Source organism: Taudactylus pleione, unplaced genomic scaffold (genome assembly GCF_031769625.1).
Source record: "Taudactylus pleione unplaced genomic scaffold, aTauple2 ptg000183l, whole genome shotgun sequence".
Classification (NCBI taxonomy): Eukaryota; Metazoa; Chordata; class Amphibia; order Anura; family Myobatrachidae; genus Taudactylus; species Taudactylus pleione.
In genome coordinates this window covers 9,860,522-9,878,947 of record NW_028284585.1, presented here as the reverse complement: position 1 = coordinate 9,878,947, position 18,426 = coordinate 9,860,522, and the positions used below count along the sequence as shown (strand labels likewise).

At 40.8% G+C, this 18,426-nt stretch overlaps 1 protein-coding gene across 1 annotated transcript; it reads right to left on the bottom strand.

Moving 5' to 3' along the window:
• Nucleotides 1–1,918: 1,918 nt before the first annotated feature.
• On the bottom strand, nucleotides 1,919–17,420 carry PGRMC2 (progesterone receptor membrane component 2). The gene is made up of 3 exons (XM_088476105.1): nucleotides 16,803–17,420; nucleotides 7,096–7,251; nucleotides 1,919–3,337 (listed from the first exon to the last, which is right to left on the bottom strand). Exons 1-3 carry the CDS (start codon nucleotides 17,125–17,127, stop codon nucleotides 3,240–3,242), a joined length of 579 nt encoding a protein of 192 aa, XP_088332231.1. The 5' UTR covers nucleotides 17,128–17,420; the 3' UTR covers nucleotides 1,919–3,239.
• Nucleotides 17,421–18,426: the final 1,006 nt, after the last annotated feature.

The window sequence follows — 18,426 nt, the reverse complement described above, 5'->3', positions numbered from 1 at the left end:
CATCCATCCTTAGACATGTCAAATAATATGTTCATAGAATTGTGGCGGAACCATCACTCCGTCCTCAGTGGCTTTACAGCAAGTCATCTTTGTTTCCCCTGCCGGATAACCTGGGTACTTCTGGCATACCCTTATTCTGCAGGCATACTCTAGCATTGTTTCCATCTCTGTTTCATTGCTCTCAGCCACTCGGATCTGAAGCACATACAAACACACTGATTTGTTCCTACCCCTTTAGACTCCTTACGCCACGTCATTTGTTCGATGCAGAATGCGCAAACATCCCACATCACATCCTCTTACGCCTCCATCTATGATATCCTGTATTTGAGTAGTTAAGATAAACAGTCCTAGTGAATTCTGAAGTGCAGACATAAACCCATTTTTAGATTTGGACATATTAACAGCTGTCTGATGTCAACAATGACATCTATGACAACAAAACAGACTTTTATATACATCAGTGGATTTCCTTATGTGTCATAATAGATAATGCTAGCTTGTCTACTGTAATAATGTGCACCACAATCTATCATTCTTATTTTCCATCTTAATGCTGAGCTCATCCCTTTACTATATCAATGTCTATGGCTACACACAATCTTCTGAAGCTGCTGTTCCATTCTGTTACCATCTAGTATCTGGCTCTATTTGTGCAGGATGATAGAGGAAACCATATTGTCACCTCTAATACTGTGGGGGATGTCTTTGCTACATCACAAGATGTTCATGTCTAATGAGGAAGTGTAAAGAGCTCTGCACTATAAATAGTGTTCTTTTCATTGCTGTGGTCATGGGACCAAGAATCAAATCGAGCTTGAGGGTCTAGTCTTTGGACCAGAAAGCATTCTGTTTGAAAACAGGGACCCAGGTACAGCAGCTTTTTTAGTAAAGTGCAATCACAAATTTGAATTGTGGTTTATAAACATGCACTCTCACATATAGGTGTCCAGCATAGTTGATTATATAAGCACATCAGTAAGCTGTTATAAAATTCTCCTTCACATTATTAAAATTAAAAAAGTAAGCCACACGTAGCCAAAGTATACGTACAGATCTGGACATTTAAGCACTTGGGCTAAGTTTCCGGATAACATGTAGAACTCCGCGTCCTAGACCTACTCGCAAGAGATCATCCGGGGAAATCTTGCTCGCTCAAGGCCACACAAGGAATTTTGAAACAATGCAACCAGCATTAGATACCTAAAGAGAGTGTAAATTCATTTATCAAATACTTGTGTCTCTCTCCATTCTTAGGTGCATTTAATTTATTAGCAAAGTATTAATTGGTTACGCAGGACCAATGCTTCAGCAGTTTGTAAAGCTGGGCATCCACTATACAGTTTTCTGTCAGGTATCTGTCCAATTTGGCTGGTTGGAATGAAAACCTGGTAATGTATGGGAGCAAATAAGTCGATCATATGGTTTTAAACACTGAAAAAGAGGGAAAAAAATAAATAAAATTGGTTAAATTTGTGTTTTAAACAATTTGTCTGAATGACCATTTTTGGCTATCTTCCAGTGTTTGTGAGCAAATGGACGATTGTCATTTGCTCCCATACATTACCAGGTTTTCATTCCAACCAGCCAGATTGGACAGACATCTGACAGATAATTGTATAGTGGATGGCCAGCTTTAGGTTGTAACTGGACTCATGTCTGTACAGACAGAACACACTTATGTTGGTGTAAGATTGCAGGGAGCATGCCGCAGACATAAGGACAGTACCTCTATACAGCATGTGTTCATGAGATTCTATTTTCCCATTAGCCACCCAGAGCACATATTATATACTTGTCTTATGCTTAGTTCTGTGTAGTTTAGCAAGTACCTTACAATTGTCACTCTCCAGTCATTATACTGTACATTACCAGGACACTGCACCATTAAAACTTTACAATGATAGAAAAGGACTAATTTGGTTTAATGTACATGCTTTATTAAAATGGTACCCATATTTACAGTTTCCTCAGAAAACACAGCTCACACCTCTCATATCCACACATTCTCCCAGACATACAAACTATTCCACATAAACATGTAGACTGAACTTCTCTTCTGAGCAAAATAAAGCAGTGTCGGGGTATGAGGGGGGTGCTTCTGCCAATTACTATGCTACCTTTATGTAATCTAACATGTATATATATGGCAGTAATACTGAAGATTCCTTTTTTTCCCATTCTATTTACACAGAATGACATCAAGGTTTTCCAGTCAATACACAACATCAACTTCAGTATCAAAGCTGCTTGCAGTGACCTTGAACTAATACATCATGGGTTTTCTTTTTCCCTTAAAGCAATTCAAGTCTTTAGAAGAAGTAAGGCACGTAGAGAACAGCTGTGCTGTTGCAGAAGACAAATGCATTTCATCCATGTGGTAGAGCCCTCTGCAGCAGCAAAGTAGTTCCAATTGATTTCATGAGGAGTGCAGATTAAACATTATCCTACCATTTGCTGGAAAGGCTGCCTTTAATACAAGTGGATTTATACTCCCTCTCCCCCTAAATCTAACCAGGCCAACAGCTGCTGTTATTGAAGTGTTGAACATTTAGTCAGTGGAAAAAAAAAAATTAACCCCTTCCCTCAAAGAAAAAAAAAAAGGAAGTAACATCAATATGTTACTTTCACCTGCAGTTCTTTCAGAAAAATGAGATGGCAACCTGACTTTGCTAGTGAATAAGTACGTACAAAACAACTTGTGGACTTCACATGGAAACATTGGGTTCAGTAGTGCAGTCTGAAGAAGGTCTAAACAGGGAATTCAACGTTTCTACTTCGCTTGGGAAGAGCGCACACACTGTGGCATCCTGGTTCCTCTGTTGCATTTCTAAAGCTCTGCCTGCATGGACCATGCCCGGCTAGTTATCGGCCAACAAGCAATTGAAGGAGCTACTGACAGTTTTCTAATACATGTCCGAAATTACTGACAAAACACAGGTATAGCTATACACACGTTTTTCACAAAACTGTATTCCTGGACTATGGTTCATTATACTGAATCAGCAACTCCTGGATGGGGAAGGGAGTTGTGGGGAGCAAAATGGTTGGCAGTAAGGATCACGATGCCTATTAAAAATCTTCTTTTGAAATATTATGCATTATGCTTATTTCTTTGTACAAAATCTGGACAATAGTGTTGAGCACATGTTCCCCCCAAAAGACCCATGTTTGTTTGTTGTTGGGAAATAACAGGTTGCAGTTTCTGAAAGGCCCCTGACTTTGGTTACTAACAACGTTCATTCCTGTTTTGAATGATCCCGTGCATCTTCCTCATCTGTATACTCAGATGGCTCTTCTCCTGGTTTCAGTAATCGGCCAACGTAGTCGTACTTTTCTGTTAAGAGAAATGTCTCAATAAGTAACAATTTGCAGATCCCGCACTGTCAAAGAACATCTGTGGCACATGGACATTAAAGTCTGAAGATACTTTGGACTGTTCCTTGAAAATGTCAACTGACCAAAATGAAGAAACCTTTACTACATTCTCCCTCTTACGTATCTCTGGAAAGTAATAAAACTGCTTAAGGATAGAGAGTTACAGGGATGGAAGCCACATTACAGCTACTTGGGAATCGACCATCTAAAAACATGCAGCTGTGCTTTCATATCTCCTTCCAAACACACTGCTCCAACAGCTATAATAAAGAAATCCATGCCCAAAATACGTGTTGCCTTAAATAAAATATCTATGAATATTATTCAGAGATCTATATGGAACATTTCCTGTAATGTTCCAAAGCATAGAACATAACTAGTATACTGCATGGTATATTGGTCCCATACTGAAACAGTTTTATTCATTGAGGATTTATACATTTTTTTTTTTTACTTATTTTTTTATATTTGTATAATTTCTAAATTGTTTCAATAAAGTTAAAATAAAGAGAGGGTGCTGAAACACTATGGGGCATATTCAATTAGGTGCGGAAAGCTACTTTCTGCAAAAAAGTTTCGCCGGTGACATCTTTTCGCCAGACAAAAACTTATCCCCGTATTCATTTGTGTCGACTTTTCGCAGGTGCGGAAACTCAATGTATAGGTGAAAAAGATTCGCCTATGAAACCAGGCAGAAAAAAAAGTGCAGAATTGCGGTTTTGGGGTGCAAAGGTGGGGAAACCACCCTGCACCCTTGGGACAGGTCCCCAAAGGTGAACTGTGTCAAACTTTTGTGATTTTTAACCATGCTTGCACCCATTCTCATGTACCCCAAATTTGCTGGGACTAGTTAATAAAAACCTGCTAAATGCTATTCTTCACCACTTGTGCAAAGACGCTATTTAGCAGCTAATGAGAGCATTAAAGTACCCCAAATAGCTTCAGCAGGGCTATTCAGGGGCATCTACTATGTTCCCCAATGTTAGTGCATCTATTAGGGGTGTCAGGCTGATTTCCCAAAATCTGACGGCACTTTGCCTGTTTGCGTTTCACCGGGTGCTGTTTTCACCAATATCTAATTGAATAAGGGGATAAACGGGGACACGCGTGATACTTTTCTCCATGAAAAACCAGTGATGACGGCGAAAAATTTTACTTTTCGCACCTAATTGAAAATAGTGTGAGTATAATGTATGTGTAATATATATATATATATATATATATATATATATATATATAAAATTTATATTTATATATTTCCAGATACCCACACTCTCCTTCCAAACGTTTGTATGCCGCGGCGCCCGCTACCACATCAATGTATAATCGCAAAAGTGCGGCACTCGGCGGACTAATAACATGCAATGCAAGGTTCCTTGGCAAGCTTTCGGGCTTTAATGGCCCGTCCTCAGGCTACAGACATCATGTCTGTAGCCTGAGGACGGGCCATTAAAGCCCGAAAGCTTGCCAAGGAACCTTGCATTGCATGTTATTAGTCCGCCGAGTGCCGCACTTTTGCGAATATATATATATATATATATATATATATATATATATATATACATATATACACACACACACACATACATACATACATACATACACACACACACACACACACACAGTACTGTCAAAAGTTTGGACACCTTATCATTCAATGGTTTTTGTTTATTTAAATTATTTTCAAAATAGTAGATTAATACTGAAGACATCAAAACTATGAAAGAACCCATATGGAATTATGTTGTAAGCAAAATAGTGTTAAACAAATCAAAATATGTTCTATATTTTAGATTCCTTATAGTAGCCCCCTTTTGCTTGGATGACAGCTTTGCACACTCTTGGCATTCTCTCAATCAGCTTCATGAGGTAGTCTCCTGGAATGGTTTTGAATTAACAGGTGTGCCTTGTCAAGAGTCAATCTGTGGAATTACTTGCCTTCATAATGCATTTGAGACCATCACTTGTGTTGTAAAGAGGTAGGGTTAAGTACACAGTCGACACCACTATTTGACCACTGTTGTAATCCATATTATGGCACCAACCACTCAACCCAGTAAAGAGAAACGACAGTCCATCATTACTTTAACACATGATGGTCAGTCGATACAGAAAATTTCAAGAACTTTGAATGTATCCTCAAGTATAGTTGCAAAAACCATCAAACGCTATGATGAAACTGGCTCTCATGATGACCGCCTCAGGCAAGGAAGACCAAGAGTTAACTCAGCTGCAGAGGATAAGTTCTAGAGAGTTACCAGCCTCAGAAACAGCTACTTAACAGCACCTCAGATTAGAGACCACATAAAGTCTTCAGAGTTCAAGTAGCAGACAAATCTCAACATCAACTGTTCAGAGGAGACTGCGTGAATCAGGCCTTCATGGTCGTATTGCTGCAAAGAATCCACTAATGAGGATGAACAACAAGAAAAAGAGAATTGTTTGGGCCAAGAAACACAAGGAATGGACATTAGACTAGTGGAAATCTATACTTTGGTCTGGTGAGTCCAAATTTGAGATATTTGGTTCCAACCTCCGTGTCTTTGTGAGACACAGAAGGTAAGCTGATGGTTTCTGCATGTGTGGTTCCCACTGTGAAGCATGGAGGAGAAGGTGTGATGGTGCTTTGCTGGTGACACTGTTGGTGATTTATTCAAAATTCAAGGCACACTTAACCAGCATGGCTACCACAGCATTCTGCAGCGCCATGCCATCCCATCTGGTTTGCACTTACTGGGACCATCATTTGTTTTTCAACAAGACAATGACCCTAAACACACCTCCAGGCTATGTAAGGGCTACTTTACCAAGAAGGAAAGTGATGGAGTGCTGCGTCAGATGACCTGGCCTCTACAATCACCCGATCTAAACCCAATTGAGCTGGTTTGGGATGAGTTGGACCGCAGTGAAGGAAAAGCAGCCAACAAGTGCTCAGCACCTCTGGGAACTCCTTCAAGACTGTTGGAAAACCATTCCAGGAGACTACCTCATGAAGCTGATTGAGAGAATGCCACGAGTGTGCAAAGCTGTCATCCAAGCAAAAGGGAGTTACTTTGAGGAATCTAAAATATAAAACATTTTGATTTGTTTTGTTTACAACATAATGCCATGTGTGTTCTTTCACAGTTTTGAGATCTTCAGTATTAATCTATGCTGAAGATAATTTAAATAAACAAAAACCATTGAATGAGAAGGTGTCCCCAAGTGTATGTGTATAATACATATATATTATTAGCAACTGTTATACAAGGCACAATTGTACATTTAGTAACTCTAAATAAACAGTGTTTAATGAAACAGAACTGTTCAAAACACTAATAACCGCACAGAGATATGGTGCAAGATCTGTGACTGCCTCCTTTATCAGAAGATAGGATGGTTATGTACTCAGTCAGCCCTTAGGTACTAATGTGCCCTGTCACCTACACAGTGGTGGCAGGTTTCATTCTCATGGATAATGGTTTAGCTATCAATTATTTTTCATGAAAAGACTGTCATGTCAACCGAGAATTGTATTCTCTCTAAGCTAACAAGCACGTCACCTTGAGGAAAATGCAGTGAATTTGGCCAGTCTTTATCTGTGCTCAAGACAGGGGACAGCTAAAATATATAATGTATTAAGAAAAAAAAAAATCAATTGGATTATGGCTACATACATCATCACTGCTAGAGCAGTGTTATTACATGAACATCATACAGTTTACAGCTTGTTCATACCTTTAAACTGCATCTCCCACTCTCGAACACTTTCCATTTGCACAGCATTCAGATCTGACAGGTCATCATATTCATCTCGAAGTGCCTCTCTATCGAGGCAAAATGTGGCAAGTCCCCTGGAAGCATCCCTGCCAGCAAAGATTCCATATGGTCCATCTGCAAAGAATAGAATGCCATACTGACGCACAAGCTACTAAATGTACACATTCAACACAGCACTAAAGGCCTGCAACTGGTATAGATGTGCTTGAAATTGGTTATGTTACAGAAATAAAGGAGAATATTGCTAGAACAGCTCACAAGTTCTATTTGTTAGATATTTAAGCTAGTATCCCGCTGTGACATGAGACTTTCAGTCATAAGTGCAGCCTCACACTTCCTGTTACCCACTGCAGGTGTCTGACCACATCATCAACTGAAGATTTCTACTGGCAAAAGAGGAAATGCCTTTAAAAAAAATGGGATTTGTATGCCTATTCATTTCGTATTTTGTAATGGGTTGAAAAATATAAACCCCTTAAGGCGGGTATCCACTACAAGATCTGAAAACGACTGCACGATTACGACATTGTAATCGTTCAGTCATTTGTCAGTCGTGTGATGAGCCGGCACTGAACAAGCAGTCATTCAGTGCAGGGTCAATCAATCATCTGGAAACATGCTGAACCTGACGATATCGTCAGGTTGACCAGCATGTTGGAAAGATGATAGATGTCTATACGACCAGCGGGCTCGCGCATCGCTGGTCGTTTCAGACACTTTTGCAAACTATCGTTATCGTTCAACTTAATCGTCTAGTGGATACCCCCTTTACACTATATAAAAATTATAGGTAAAAAAAATACACTTCTACATAACAAAATATTAACATCTTATACCAGACACAAGGATTTCCTTTATATCCATAAACATGAAAATAAACTGTGTTTAACCATGTTTGATATGCTCTAAACTGTACTTCCAACATATGATCGTAGTCCTGCCACTGACAAAGATGAGCAATTTGTACACTATAGCAATAACTGATCATGTAGACTCAGAGTCATTCTCTAGAATATTTTTTTTAACTGTCTCCACACAGTAAATGTAACTGAAGATAAGTCTACTCTCTCCTCACTGAGGAAGATTTCCACTAGCAATCAGGTAAGAGTCTCCCCCAAGTTATCACACTCTTACCTCAAAACTGCAGCTGGAACTTCTCTATATTTCTGAGCCCTTGATATTGCTATCCAATCTAGGCATACAACACCCGTGGTACTGACAGCTAGAACAGCATTCAGGCACTTGCTGCCCATCTAGGCATACAACACCCGTGGTACTGACAGCTAGAACAGCATTCAGGTACTTGCTGCCCAATGCTTAGACCTCAATATGTATTCCACATGAAAACTCTGGGGCCGACACAAAAATAAGCGTACACTACACAAACAAATTGGCTTAAGAAAAAATGTAATATTGCACATATGCATCTCAAGTTATGCATGGCTCTGCATTGGCAGCTTATACATCTGGTCTACTATTAGTCATTAGTGTGCACCTGCCCTGTACTAGATGTAAAATATATGCATCCAAACAGGTATATATAGGCTTACGTGCTTGTCTAAATGGGTGTGATCACACCCTTACTTAACGCCCTGTCACACCCTCATTCCGCAAACCTTATTGTAAGTGTACATACATTCGGAATGTGTTTGAGCCTGCAGTTTTGTAGTTCTGAGCAGTCATCTTCAGTGTGCTGATCAGGAAGAAGGAGGAATATAGGAGTGCTGACCACAGATATTATTCACAGTTTATTGGATGGTGTGGTTACATATAATATGGAAAAACCCCACATGTAATTGACATATGCCTATAAAAATAGACAACATACAATGAATTTAAAAATTGGCAATACTAAATAAAGGTTGCCTAAAATACAGAACCAGCTGTATATATTGAGAGCAGATACTAAATACGATGGTTAGATCACGGGTATAACCAATGAAATTGGAAATAAATTGCACAGTGGACAGAGAATAATGCAATATACCAATAAAAATAGAGCTGTATCCTTATTAACCCTTATACTCTCAGTTGTCGTCGTGAGATGACTGAGTTATATATAAAGATAAGTCTTAATGAGTGTCAGTACACAATTTTCCAACGTCTGAGAGAATTTTTGAACAATAAAAATTGATGTACCAGTGTAAAGAAACCTTTAGTAGTATCCTTGCTCTGTCAGAGTATTGGAAAATCACAGCCTCCTGCTTCCCAATCAGATAGAACTAAACAGTCTAATCCACAATCCAGCAGTGTAATCAGAGGTTAGTATTGGTAGTTTTGCCGTGCACGGCTAGTAGTGATAACGTCCTCTCACTTTCCATAAACTAACCTCACATGGGAATAATAGATGTCCGGGTACAAAGGGGGGCCCTTATATTGGTATCAAATCCCAACACTGCTATATGAAAAAGGCACTTATCTGTTCTGTTCATTTATCTGTACGGGTCCGGTCACTGGCTCCGGCAGCACAGTGTGAGCTGGTATCCCAGACAGTGTTTGCACCTGCTGCTCGTCTCTCACGCTAGCGTCTGTGTGTAGACACGTGGAGTGGCGTCCCAAATAGGGGAAGACTTCTGAGGAAACAGCCGTTCGATTAAGGCTGAGAAACGTGTCAAGTCCAACCCCCAGTGGGATAACCAGCCCGGAGATACCCTACCCAATCAGAGAATCCACACCTATTTGGGACATGTGGGGTTTTTCCATATTATATGTACCCACACCATCCAATAAACCGTGAATAATATCGGTGGTCAGTGCTCCTATATTCCTTCTTTTTCCTGATCAATGTGTCTGTTGGCGGGGTTTAGCATCCCACAGTAGGTAGCTGCAGTCCACATTATCATCTACGGTATTTAATATATATTTTATTTTACGTTATTGGTCATATTTAGCGCCGTTAGTTTGTGTTTTGTCATCTTCAGTGTGTGCAGTGCACATTTATAAAAGATATATTATGCAAACAGGCATACCTTAATCTCTACACCAGGTCTTCAGGCGCGTACTCTGTCATAGAGAACAGTTTGCATTATTTGATGTGCCTTTCATCAAGTATCAAATGCTACTTAAACTTACCATACCTCAAAGTGCAGGCCAAGTCCATGCGTCCCCCCAGCAATGGAGAGCGAAGTGTGAGAACCCTGTATGCGCGCTGGTCGATGTTAATTCACTGATAACAGAGGTTTAAGTATGGAAGATGGCTTCCACTTTACTGCTATTGCTCTTTCCAGATGTAGTTTGTTCTGCATTATCTACTTATTATATGCAGTTTTTCTGCATTGATAGTATTATAGTAACCAAAAAAATTTAAGAAAGCAAACAAAAATAAACAAATACACAAGTGTGTACTGCCAGATATGCTAAAGTGACATTGGCACTTTGTGCATTATTTAGAACTTTCTGTGGCAAAGAAGAAAATTGGTAGGATAACAGCTTGTATGTCTCAGCCAGTTGTGGACAGCAGCCAATCAGGTGCTTGGTGAGACATCACTTATGGCAATCAGCTCTGTGCCCCACTCGCTTATTCTGTTTTTTTGTAGGTAGGTGATGTAGCACAACCAATAAAGTCACACACTCGCATTCCTTCTTTTGCAGACTGTGGGCTCCATACTAAAAGTATTTATTCTAAAGTTTAACAGATAGAGAGTGGGACCAGGTGGGGAAGTTTAAGTGGAGATCCAAGTGTCATGTTGCGGTGTTACAAGTACATATGAGATCTGAGAGGATGGGGGGGCGGGGGGATGTGGCCCTTGTCTAGGCCTTTATGAGGAAGATCATTTCTTTAGTGAGGTTCTGGTTTAAGAAGTAAAAATAGAACAGCATAATTGAGATTACTACGTTATATATTAAAAGGTTGTATGAAGGTCAACGAATAAGAAGAGAGAATTCAAGTCTGTAAGGTCACATTGTCAATATCTGAATGAGATGAGACTATTTTAAGAGTGTGGCTACTTAAGTCATTTTTAAACAAAGTTCATTTTTTTAATAATAAGATATAGGCCAACTATTGTACCATAGCTTGTACGTATTTCCTTATGGGTAAAACAATGACCAAGATCTTGCAGATAAGGTCCACCACGACTGCTGCTTAAACTAATTTGTTCATGCTTTCTTTCATAATGAAAAATTCTGATCAAAAATCAACTTTCCGTAAGGTCGAGGGCTTGATCTCTCTGATCTGGGTGGATAAACGTGCTCAAATCAGTTATATTAATTACCCTTACTAGAGCCAAAGCCGACAGTGGTCTGGCATTGCCTCATTTTCGGTTCTACTATTATGCAGCTCAACTTTCACATTTAAGGCTTTGGCTGCAGGACACCTCAGTTAGTGCTCTGCATAATTTGCCAGTAACTCTGGCATCCCTGAGACATACGCCCTTGCAGGCCCTTTTGGCTGACAAGGAATACAGAATGGGCCTGGTTACTTATGCAAGCTATTAAAATATGGATGGAGGTCCACAAACTTCTTGGTTGTATGGATATTGACGCTAATAGTCTCTTATTAAATGCTAAGGTGCCAACAGAATTACTATCCTTAGAGGCTGGGAAAGTATGAGGTAGCAGGGGAAGTGTCACTGAGTAAGGTCTATGATGGTACAGTGTTAAAATCATTTGTCCAATTGTGTAGTGAATTTAATCTTACTTCCATGCTATTCTATAGATATTTACAACTTAGGCACACTTTAAAATGTTCAGTTTGCAGTTGCACCCCTGACAGGACTCTGCACTCAAGCTATTTTTGTTGTCCTTAGGTCCTCGTAAATCTCTCTCGTGTCTTTATACACAAATGGAATGCTTTTCATTCATCTAATCTACCTGGTCTTTAAAAAAAATGGACGGTGGAGGTTGGGCCAATACGTGATGAATACTGGACTATATCCCTTGGTAGTCCAAGAGAACATACGGCAGCTATCAGGTTCTAGCAAATTCAATTATTCATACTTAATAGGAACCATCTTACCCCTGTGCGCCTTTAATTTGGGGTCGGGCTGACGATATTTGCACCAAATGCATGAGTTCCCAAGGTAACTTTTGGCACCTGGGGTCAGGTGACTGGAGTGATTGCTTCGTTAGATATACCTGAGTCTGTATTAACCACAGTGGGTTGTACTCTTGATACCTTGGCTGAGGATGTTTTTGACAGGTCCACCAGACAAAACATTCTTAAGCTGCAAACACACAACGATTTTGTTACCAAAGATTTTATGAACGATTTTCTGTCAGATTATCTGTCAGATTTTTTTTAAAGTGTAATGAACGATTTTTTTGAACTACAAACGATTTTTGCATATTCCCTTAATGAAAATCGTTGAGTTGACAAGTCTGACTGAACTACAAACGTGAACGCGCATGAACGAAAATCGTTCATCGTTTGAGTCAGAAAGTGAACGATTTTTTCAAACAATTATCGTTCAACGATAATCGTTCAAAAAATCGGTGTGTGTATATGCAGCTTCAATCTTTGCACGTTGGCCAAGGTCTGTATTGCACGAGTTTGGATGGCTACTACAGGTCCTGAGTTTCAAATATGGGTTGCTCTGGTACAGTGGTTCTCAAACTCGGTCCTCAGGACCCCACACAGTTCACGTTTTGCATGTCACCCAGCAGGTGCACAGGTGTAATCATTACTCAATGACACATTTCAAAAGGTCCACAGGTGGAGCTAATTATTTCACTTGATTCAGTGTGGAGACATGGAAAACATGCACTGTTTGGGGGTCCTGAGGACCGAGTTTGAGAACCTGTGCTCTAGTAGTAAATACAACAATATCCCATGAAAAAACATTTATATATTAATTGTAAAGCTGAATCCAAGTACGACCGGATTTAGCAGAGATGGCTACAATCTAAATACGCCTAAATGCTGTTGAATCAGTCCAAGCTGTCTGGAGTAAAGTTTACGGGGTTGTATATGGATTTGGAGTTATACTACAGCTGATATTTTTCTACTGTAGTGTTTTACCGCATTTGGTAAATGGAGGATAGTACATTCTCGTGTTCTGCTGTGTGTCTCCTTGTTTTTTGGGGGAAACTGTATTCTATACTCTGTAAAGATTATACTTTTCTCAATCTGCACCAGTTACTATTGTTTTGTATGTTTGTATAGTATATCTAATACCATTGTATGTGTTCTGCAAATTACATATGTGGTAAACCTAAGTATTTTTAATATGATGGCTACATTCTATGAACTGCAAGATGCTTTGTATTTAATCTCATCTTGTATGTTTAGTACCTTAGTTTGTTGTTTATTGAAATTTTAATTAAAAAAAAAGTACTCATGTTCAACCCTACTCGCTACCCGAGTCGAAATGCCAGGTAGCTCGACCCGGGTTATTTCAACTGGTCCCTTTCACACTGCACAGCAACCCGGGTTGCTGCGCGCTCATGTGCAGTAACCGGGTTATTTGATGGCAATGTGAAAGGAGTATTATTCTGTTGCCTGGATTTGACACTGACTGCTCCAGTGACATACCTTTAACAATTAATCTTAGTGACATATTATTAAAATGCCTAAGGTATAGGACAGGAGAAATGTGCAGTATTTTATACAGCATCTTTTAACAATCCTTTATTTAACTATCATTTTAGACTGCTATCTTTTCATTCAAAAGTATATGATCTCACAGCAAATATAATGTATATTAAGTTTGGTGTATATACAAAAGTGGTCGGTTTAAGCTACATTTTTTATTATGTTAATATATGACATATCTTGTATGGTCTATGAATAAGAATAGCAGGCTGTTTGTTGATATAAACAGCTCATTTCAGTAATAAACACCAAGGCCAGAGTCACATGATCGGGACCTCGGACACTATTTGGATTAGTATTAATAATCTATCCTATAGAGTATAAATCTTTGTCAAAATGGGTTTGCCTCCACTATATTGTTTTAGATGCTCTAAGTGTATGTGTATAGGTATTTAATATTTTTTCTTATGCTAAATAGGTTTCCTATGATGAATTGGAACTAGCTGCTAATTTGCAGCCATATTGTTAGTGGTATATAAAGTGTCTTTGTGGAACCCACATACACCAATGACAAAGTTGGGGTACCAGCAACACGCGTTAAGTGGGCAATTCAAACATCCCCTAAATATTTCAAGGAAGCCGACAGGACCCCTGTGGAGTTGGATTGGCCGGTCATATCCGTGAGAGGTGATATTAATCAGCGAAGTCCTTGTGCAGCCTATATATCGAAATTAAGCTGCTATTACAAACAAGTCCAGCATTTATCCATGAAACAGAGGGGACTATTTCTGCAAAGCGGCAAGCCATCGCCGAATTAACCCTGCATGGTAACAACTGCATCTTCAGGACGTAACATTTTTTTCCCCTCCTTTGAACACATGCTAAAAGACTGCAATTAATTCACAATCCAAAGGAGTTTCTCACATTTGTGATCCACAGAGAGACCCTTTCACTAAAGGTGCATACACACACAAAGATTTTTTTGTCCAACCATCCAACTACTTGATTGGTTGGAATGAAAAGCTGGTAAGGAATGAAAGCAAATGACAATCAGCAATTTGCTCCCAAATGCTGGAATATGGACAGAAACTGTTTGAACAAATTGTTTAGATCAAACATTTAACAAACTTGTCTGACGACCATTTTCATCTGTTTTCTGGCATTTAGGAGCAAATTGCTGATCATCAGTTACTCCCATACGTTACCAGATTTTCATTCCAACCAATCAACTAGTTGGATGGTTGGACAGAAAATCTTTACGTGTACACCCATAGTGTTCACTCTAGCTCCGGCGGCAGGCAGGGCGCCGGAGCTAGAGAAGGCACTTCTGCGAGCGCACCCGAAAAGGGGGCGTGGCCATTGAAAAGGGGGCGTGTCTATAACACGCATCACCCTTTTCGTTACTCTTGGGGGCATGCCCAGCACTTACAGACACGCTGGGCAGCCCCCAAGCGCTGCTGACAGGGAGAATAGATGCCGGGCGCATGCGCAGTTCCCCACCCGCGGGACACTGCGACCCGTGGTTGAAGACGGCACCCGCAGGCTGTGAGGGCAGGGCGCTTTTTGCCCTCCAGAAGGAGGGAAGGGTGCCGCGTGGGAACGCTACACCCAGACTTATGCTTTAACATGTTTTATTCGGTGTAAGAATTTCATGGATATTTGCATATATTTTTTTATCTTACTCATGTCTGAATTTTGTTCAGTTTATTAAATGCACTTTAAATTTTACTTATTTGAATGTGTAGAGAGCATCTATTCGTAACAATTTACGAAGCACTGTTATTTACTAATAAAATTAAAAATGCACCTGCAACTCCAAAAACACTTGTCCCATCCATACAGTCCCCGAAATGACCTACCACACTACTTAAAACCCATTTTCCAACACTTTTTACATTTTGACCCCAAAAATTAAATACTACTAGGAGGAATTGAGTTAATTAAAAGAAATGTTTTGCCTTATTAGTCATTGGGGGGGGATGTCCAAGGGGTTCTGAACAAGTCCCCGCATTTTTAGCCAAAAAGTGGGGTTTACACATTTTTCACATGCTTTGAGATAGTGAAAGCTATTCGATGCGCAAAATTCACAGCTTATTGGATACGCCCGAGTCTGGTCTGAATCTGTAAACAAAGTGCTGCGATGAAGCAGCTGCAACTTTTTTCCACGTCAAGGAGATAAGCTACAAATGTACCCCGTCTTCTAAAAAGTGATAAACTTTGATCCTCTGGGGCAGTTATGGACCATTAAAGGGAAACTCAGCATTAAAAGTCCATTCGTATCTGCTTGGAATTTAGAGACACCATGTGCATATGTTTTGAATGGAAGCCCTGATATACGATCCACAACTTTTCAAGTACATTTCACCAAGGTCAGAAGCATATAACCTTCCATACAGAGTGTTGGCTGCAGAATGGAATGTTGAACAGCCATTGTTGCTAAATAACTGGTACAAGGGAAGAGAAAAAAAAAAGAAAAGAAATGTATATATATTTTTCCCCATCTCGTCCCCGGCATTCCAGCAGGCCCTTTGTGAGTACTTGCTCTGATGCCTTCCTAGAGGGTCAGCTCCCCTAAATACATCCAAAAAGACAGGCGGGACTCATACCTATGCCCAGAGGAAGGGGATAAGTTTTTCAAAACATTGAGTGGGATTTTTTTTTCACGAATGTACAGTCTGAGTGCCACCTGTCGCATACATGCATACATACATATATATATATATATATATATATATATATATATATTCATGCCAAACCCACCTTCTGCTTTTAATAACCAGGTTGCTTTATTTCCAATAATTAAACAGTTCAAGATAATAAAACACCACTAGAGCCCTGTTTCAAGGTGTTTACCAATATGCACAAGAAACAAAACATCACGTAGTAGCATATACATAGGTGGGACACTAGTTAGGATCAAACCCATGGCCCCATAAGTACTGTATGAGGCGCAAGGCCAGACACTACGCCACCGTGCTCCCCATCACTAGTGTTACCGGTCTATAGTCATTGCATGCTGCCTGCCAGATTTGTCTGTATCTGAATAATGACATATCACACTGCTGCAGCCGCCCCCACCGCTGCTGTAGAACACATGGCCAAGACGCACACTGCTGCACCCTTACCCCCTCCCCCCTATGCCCTCCCGGTGCCCATCCCACCTTCCTCAGATACCCCGATGCCCTCCCCTCACCTGGGCCATAAAACTTGCTGCCCTCCGTCACGTCAAACACCTTCCCGTTCACAGCCAGCAGGATGTGGGGGTCCTTGGTCCCGTCGTAGCCCCGCAGCTGCTGCAGGCTGAAGTCTCTGCGCTTCATGCGGGGTACGGGGGCGGCAGCCCGGCTCCCGGTGACCCGCCAGCGCCCATACACCCGCCAGGCCCCGTAAGCCAACAGCGTTAACAGCCCCGCGTTCAGCAGCAGCGTCCAGCAACATCCCCAGCCCAGCCATGAGGGCTCCTGCTCCCGGCCTAACGAGGCGCCGGCCGGCTGCTGCTCCTCCACACCCTCCGACATCACCCGAATCGGGTAACCCCCGGGTCACCACTACACGACACGCGCCGGGAAGAGAACACGCGAAGCAGAACGTGCAGCTCCTCGAGACTAGTATGACGGCGGCCGGGAAGGGAAGCAGGCACAGACCGGGCGTAGCGGCGGGACCCGGTGACCGGGTAGGGGGCGGGACAGGACGGACAGCTGATACACGCCGCGTTTACCAGGTGACGGTTACGACTAGGCGACAGGGCGCGCGCTTCGATGACGTAGTTGAAGCGCGCTGGTGGCGGCTGCTGGGAGTCAGGGAAGGCGGAAGTGGCCATGCGCGGGTTTATTTGTTTAACAATACGTATGCACTACATCGACAGAACACATTGGAAGTACCGATGTTTTTAACATTGAATAGAAAACATGTAGATATAAACATTGGTTCTCTGAAACCGATGTTTTTTTAAAGCAAACGCTGTACTTAAAAACATATAAAAGACTAATAAACTTTTTAAATAATGCTTATACTATGTGTATCTTCATGGAAGCAAACTATATATATATATATATATAATTGAAAATATACATTCTTTTGCATACAAATGCAGCATAATAAACAGATGGGGACATTTGATATATATTACAAATGTTAGTCTGATTTGGAGCACATTGCTCTGTCATTTCATAAATATTTATACCCAAATGCATACAATTCAAAATGTGTATAATTTCTATGATAAATATCAGAGCCGTAACTAGACTTTTTGGTGCCCTGTGACAGAGAGAGCATTGGCGCCTCCTCATTTTTCAAAGGGACATAATGCACCCAAAAAAGGGCCATGGCTTCATGGGGAAGGGCCAGGGAAGAGATAGGGGAGGCCAGGAGATGCTGGGGATGAAATAAGAGGAAGCTACAAGCAAGAATGATGATAAACAGAAATTTGACAGGCCCAAACAGCCGCCCCCTGACCTGTGGTGCCCTGTGCGATGGCACCGGCCCCACAACCCTGCCCTACGGCCCTGATAAATATATATGTACACACACAAATGGTGCAAAAATAAGGATGTGTGCGTTTTTTAGAAACGTTTTGTGGTAAATCAAACTTGTTTTAAAAAACTTCAATGAAACAGCTCACTGCTTCTCACACAGTGCTATTTAAATGTATTTTGTAACAATAGCAACAGGCTAATAAGTAGCAATAACAAAAATTGTACATACAGTACAACATATGCTCAGTTACCAAGAGCTGCAGCAGCCAGACACCCCAGCAGCACCAGTGACAGTGAGCCAGGGGTGGGACTGTCCTATGTGCTGCAGCTGATTGGCTGTCC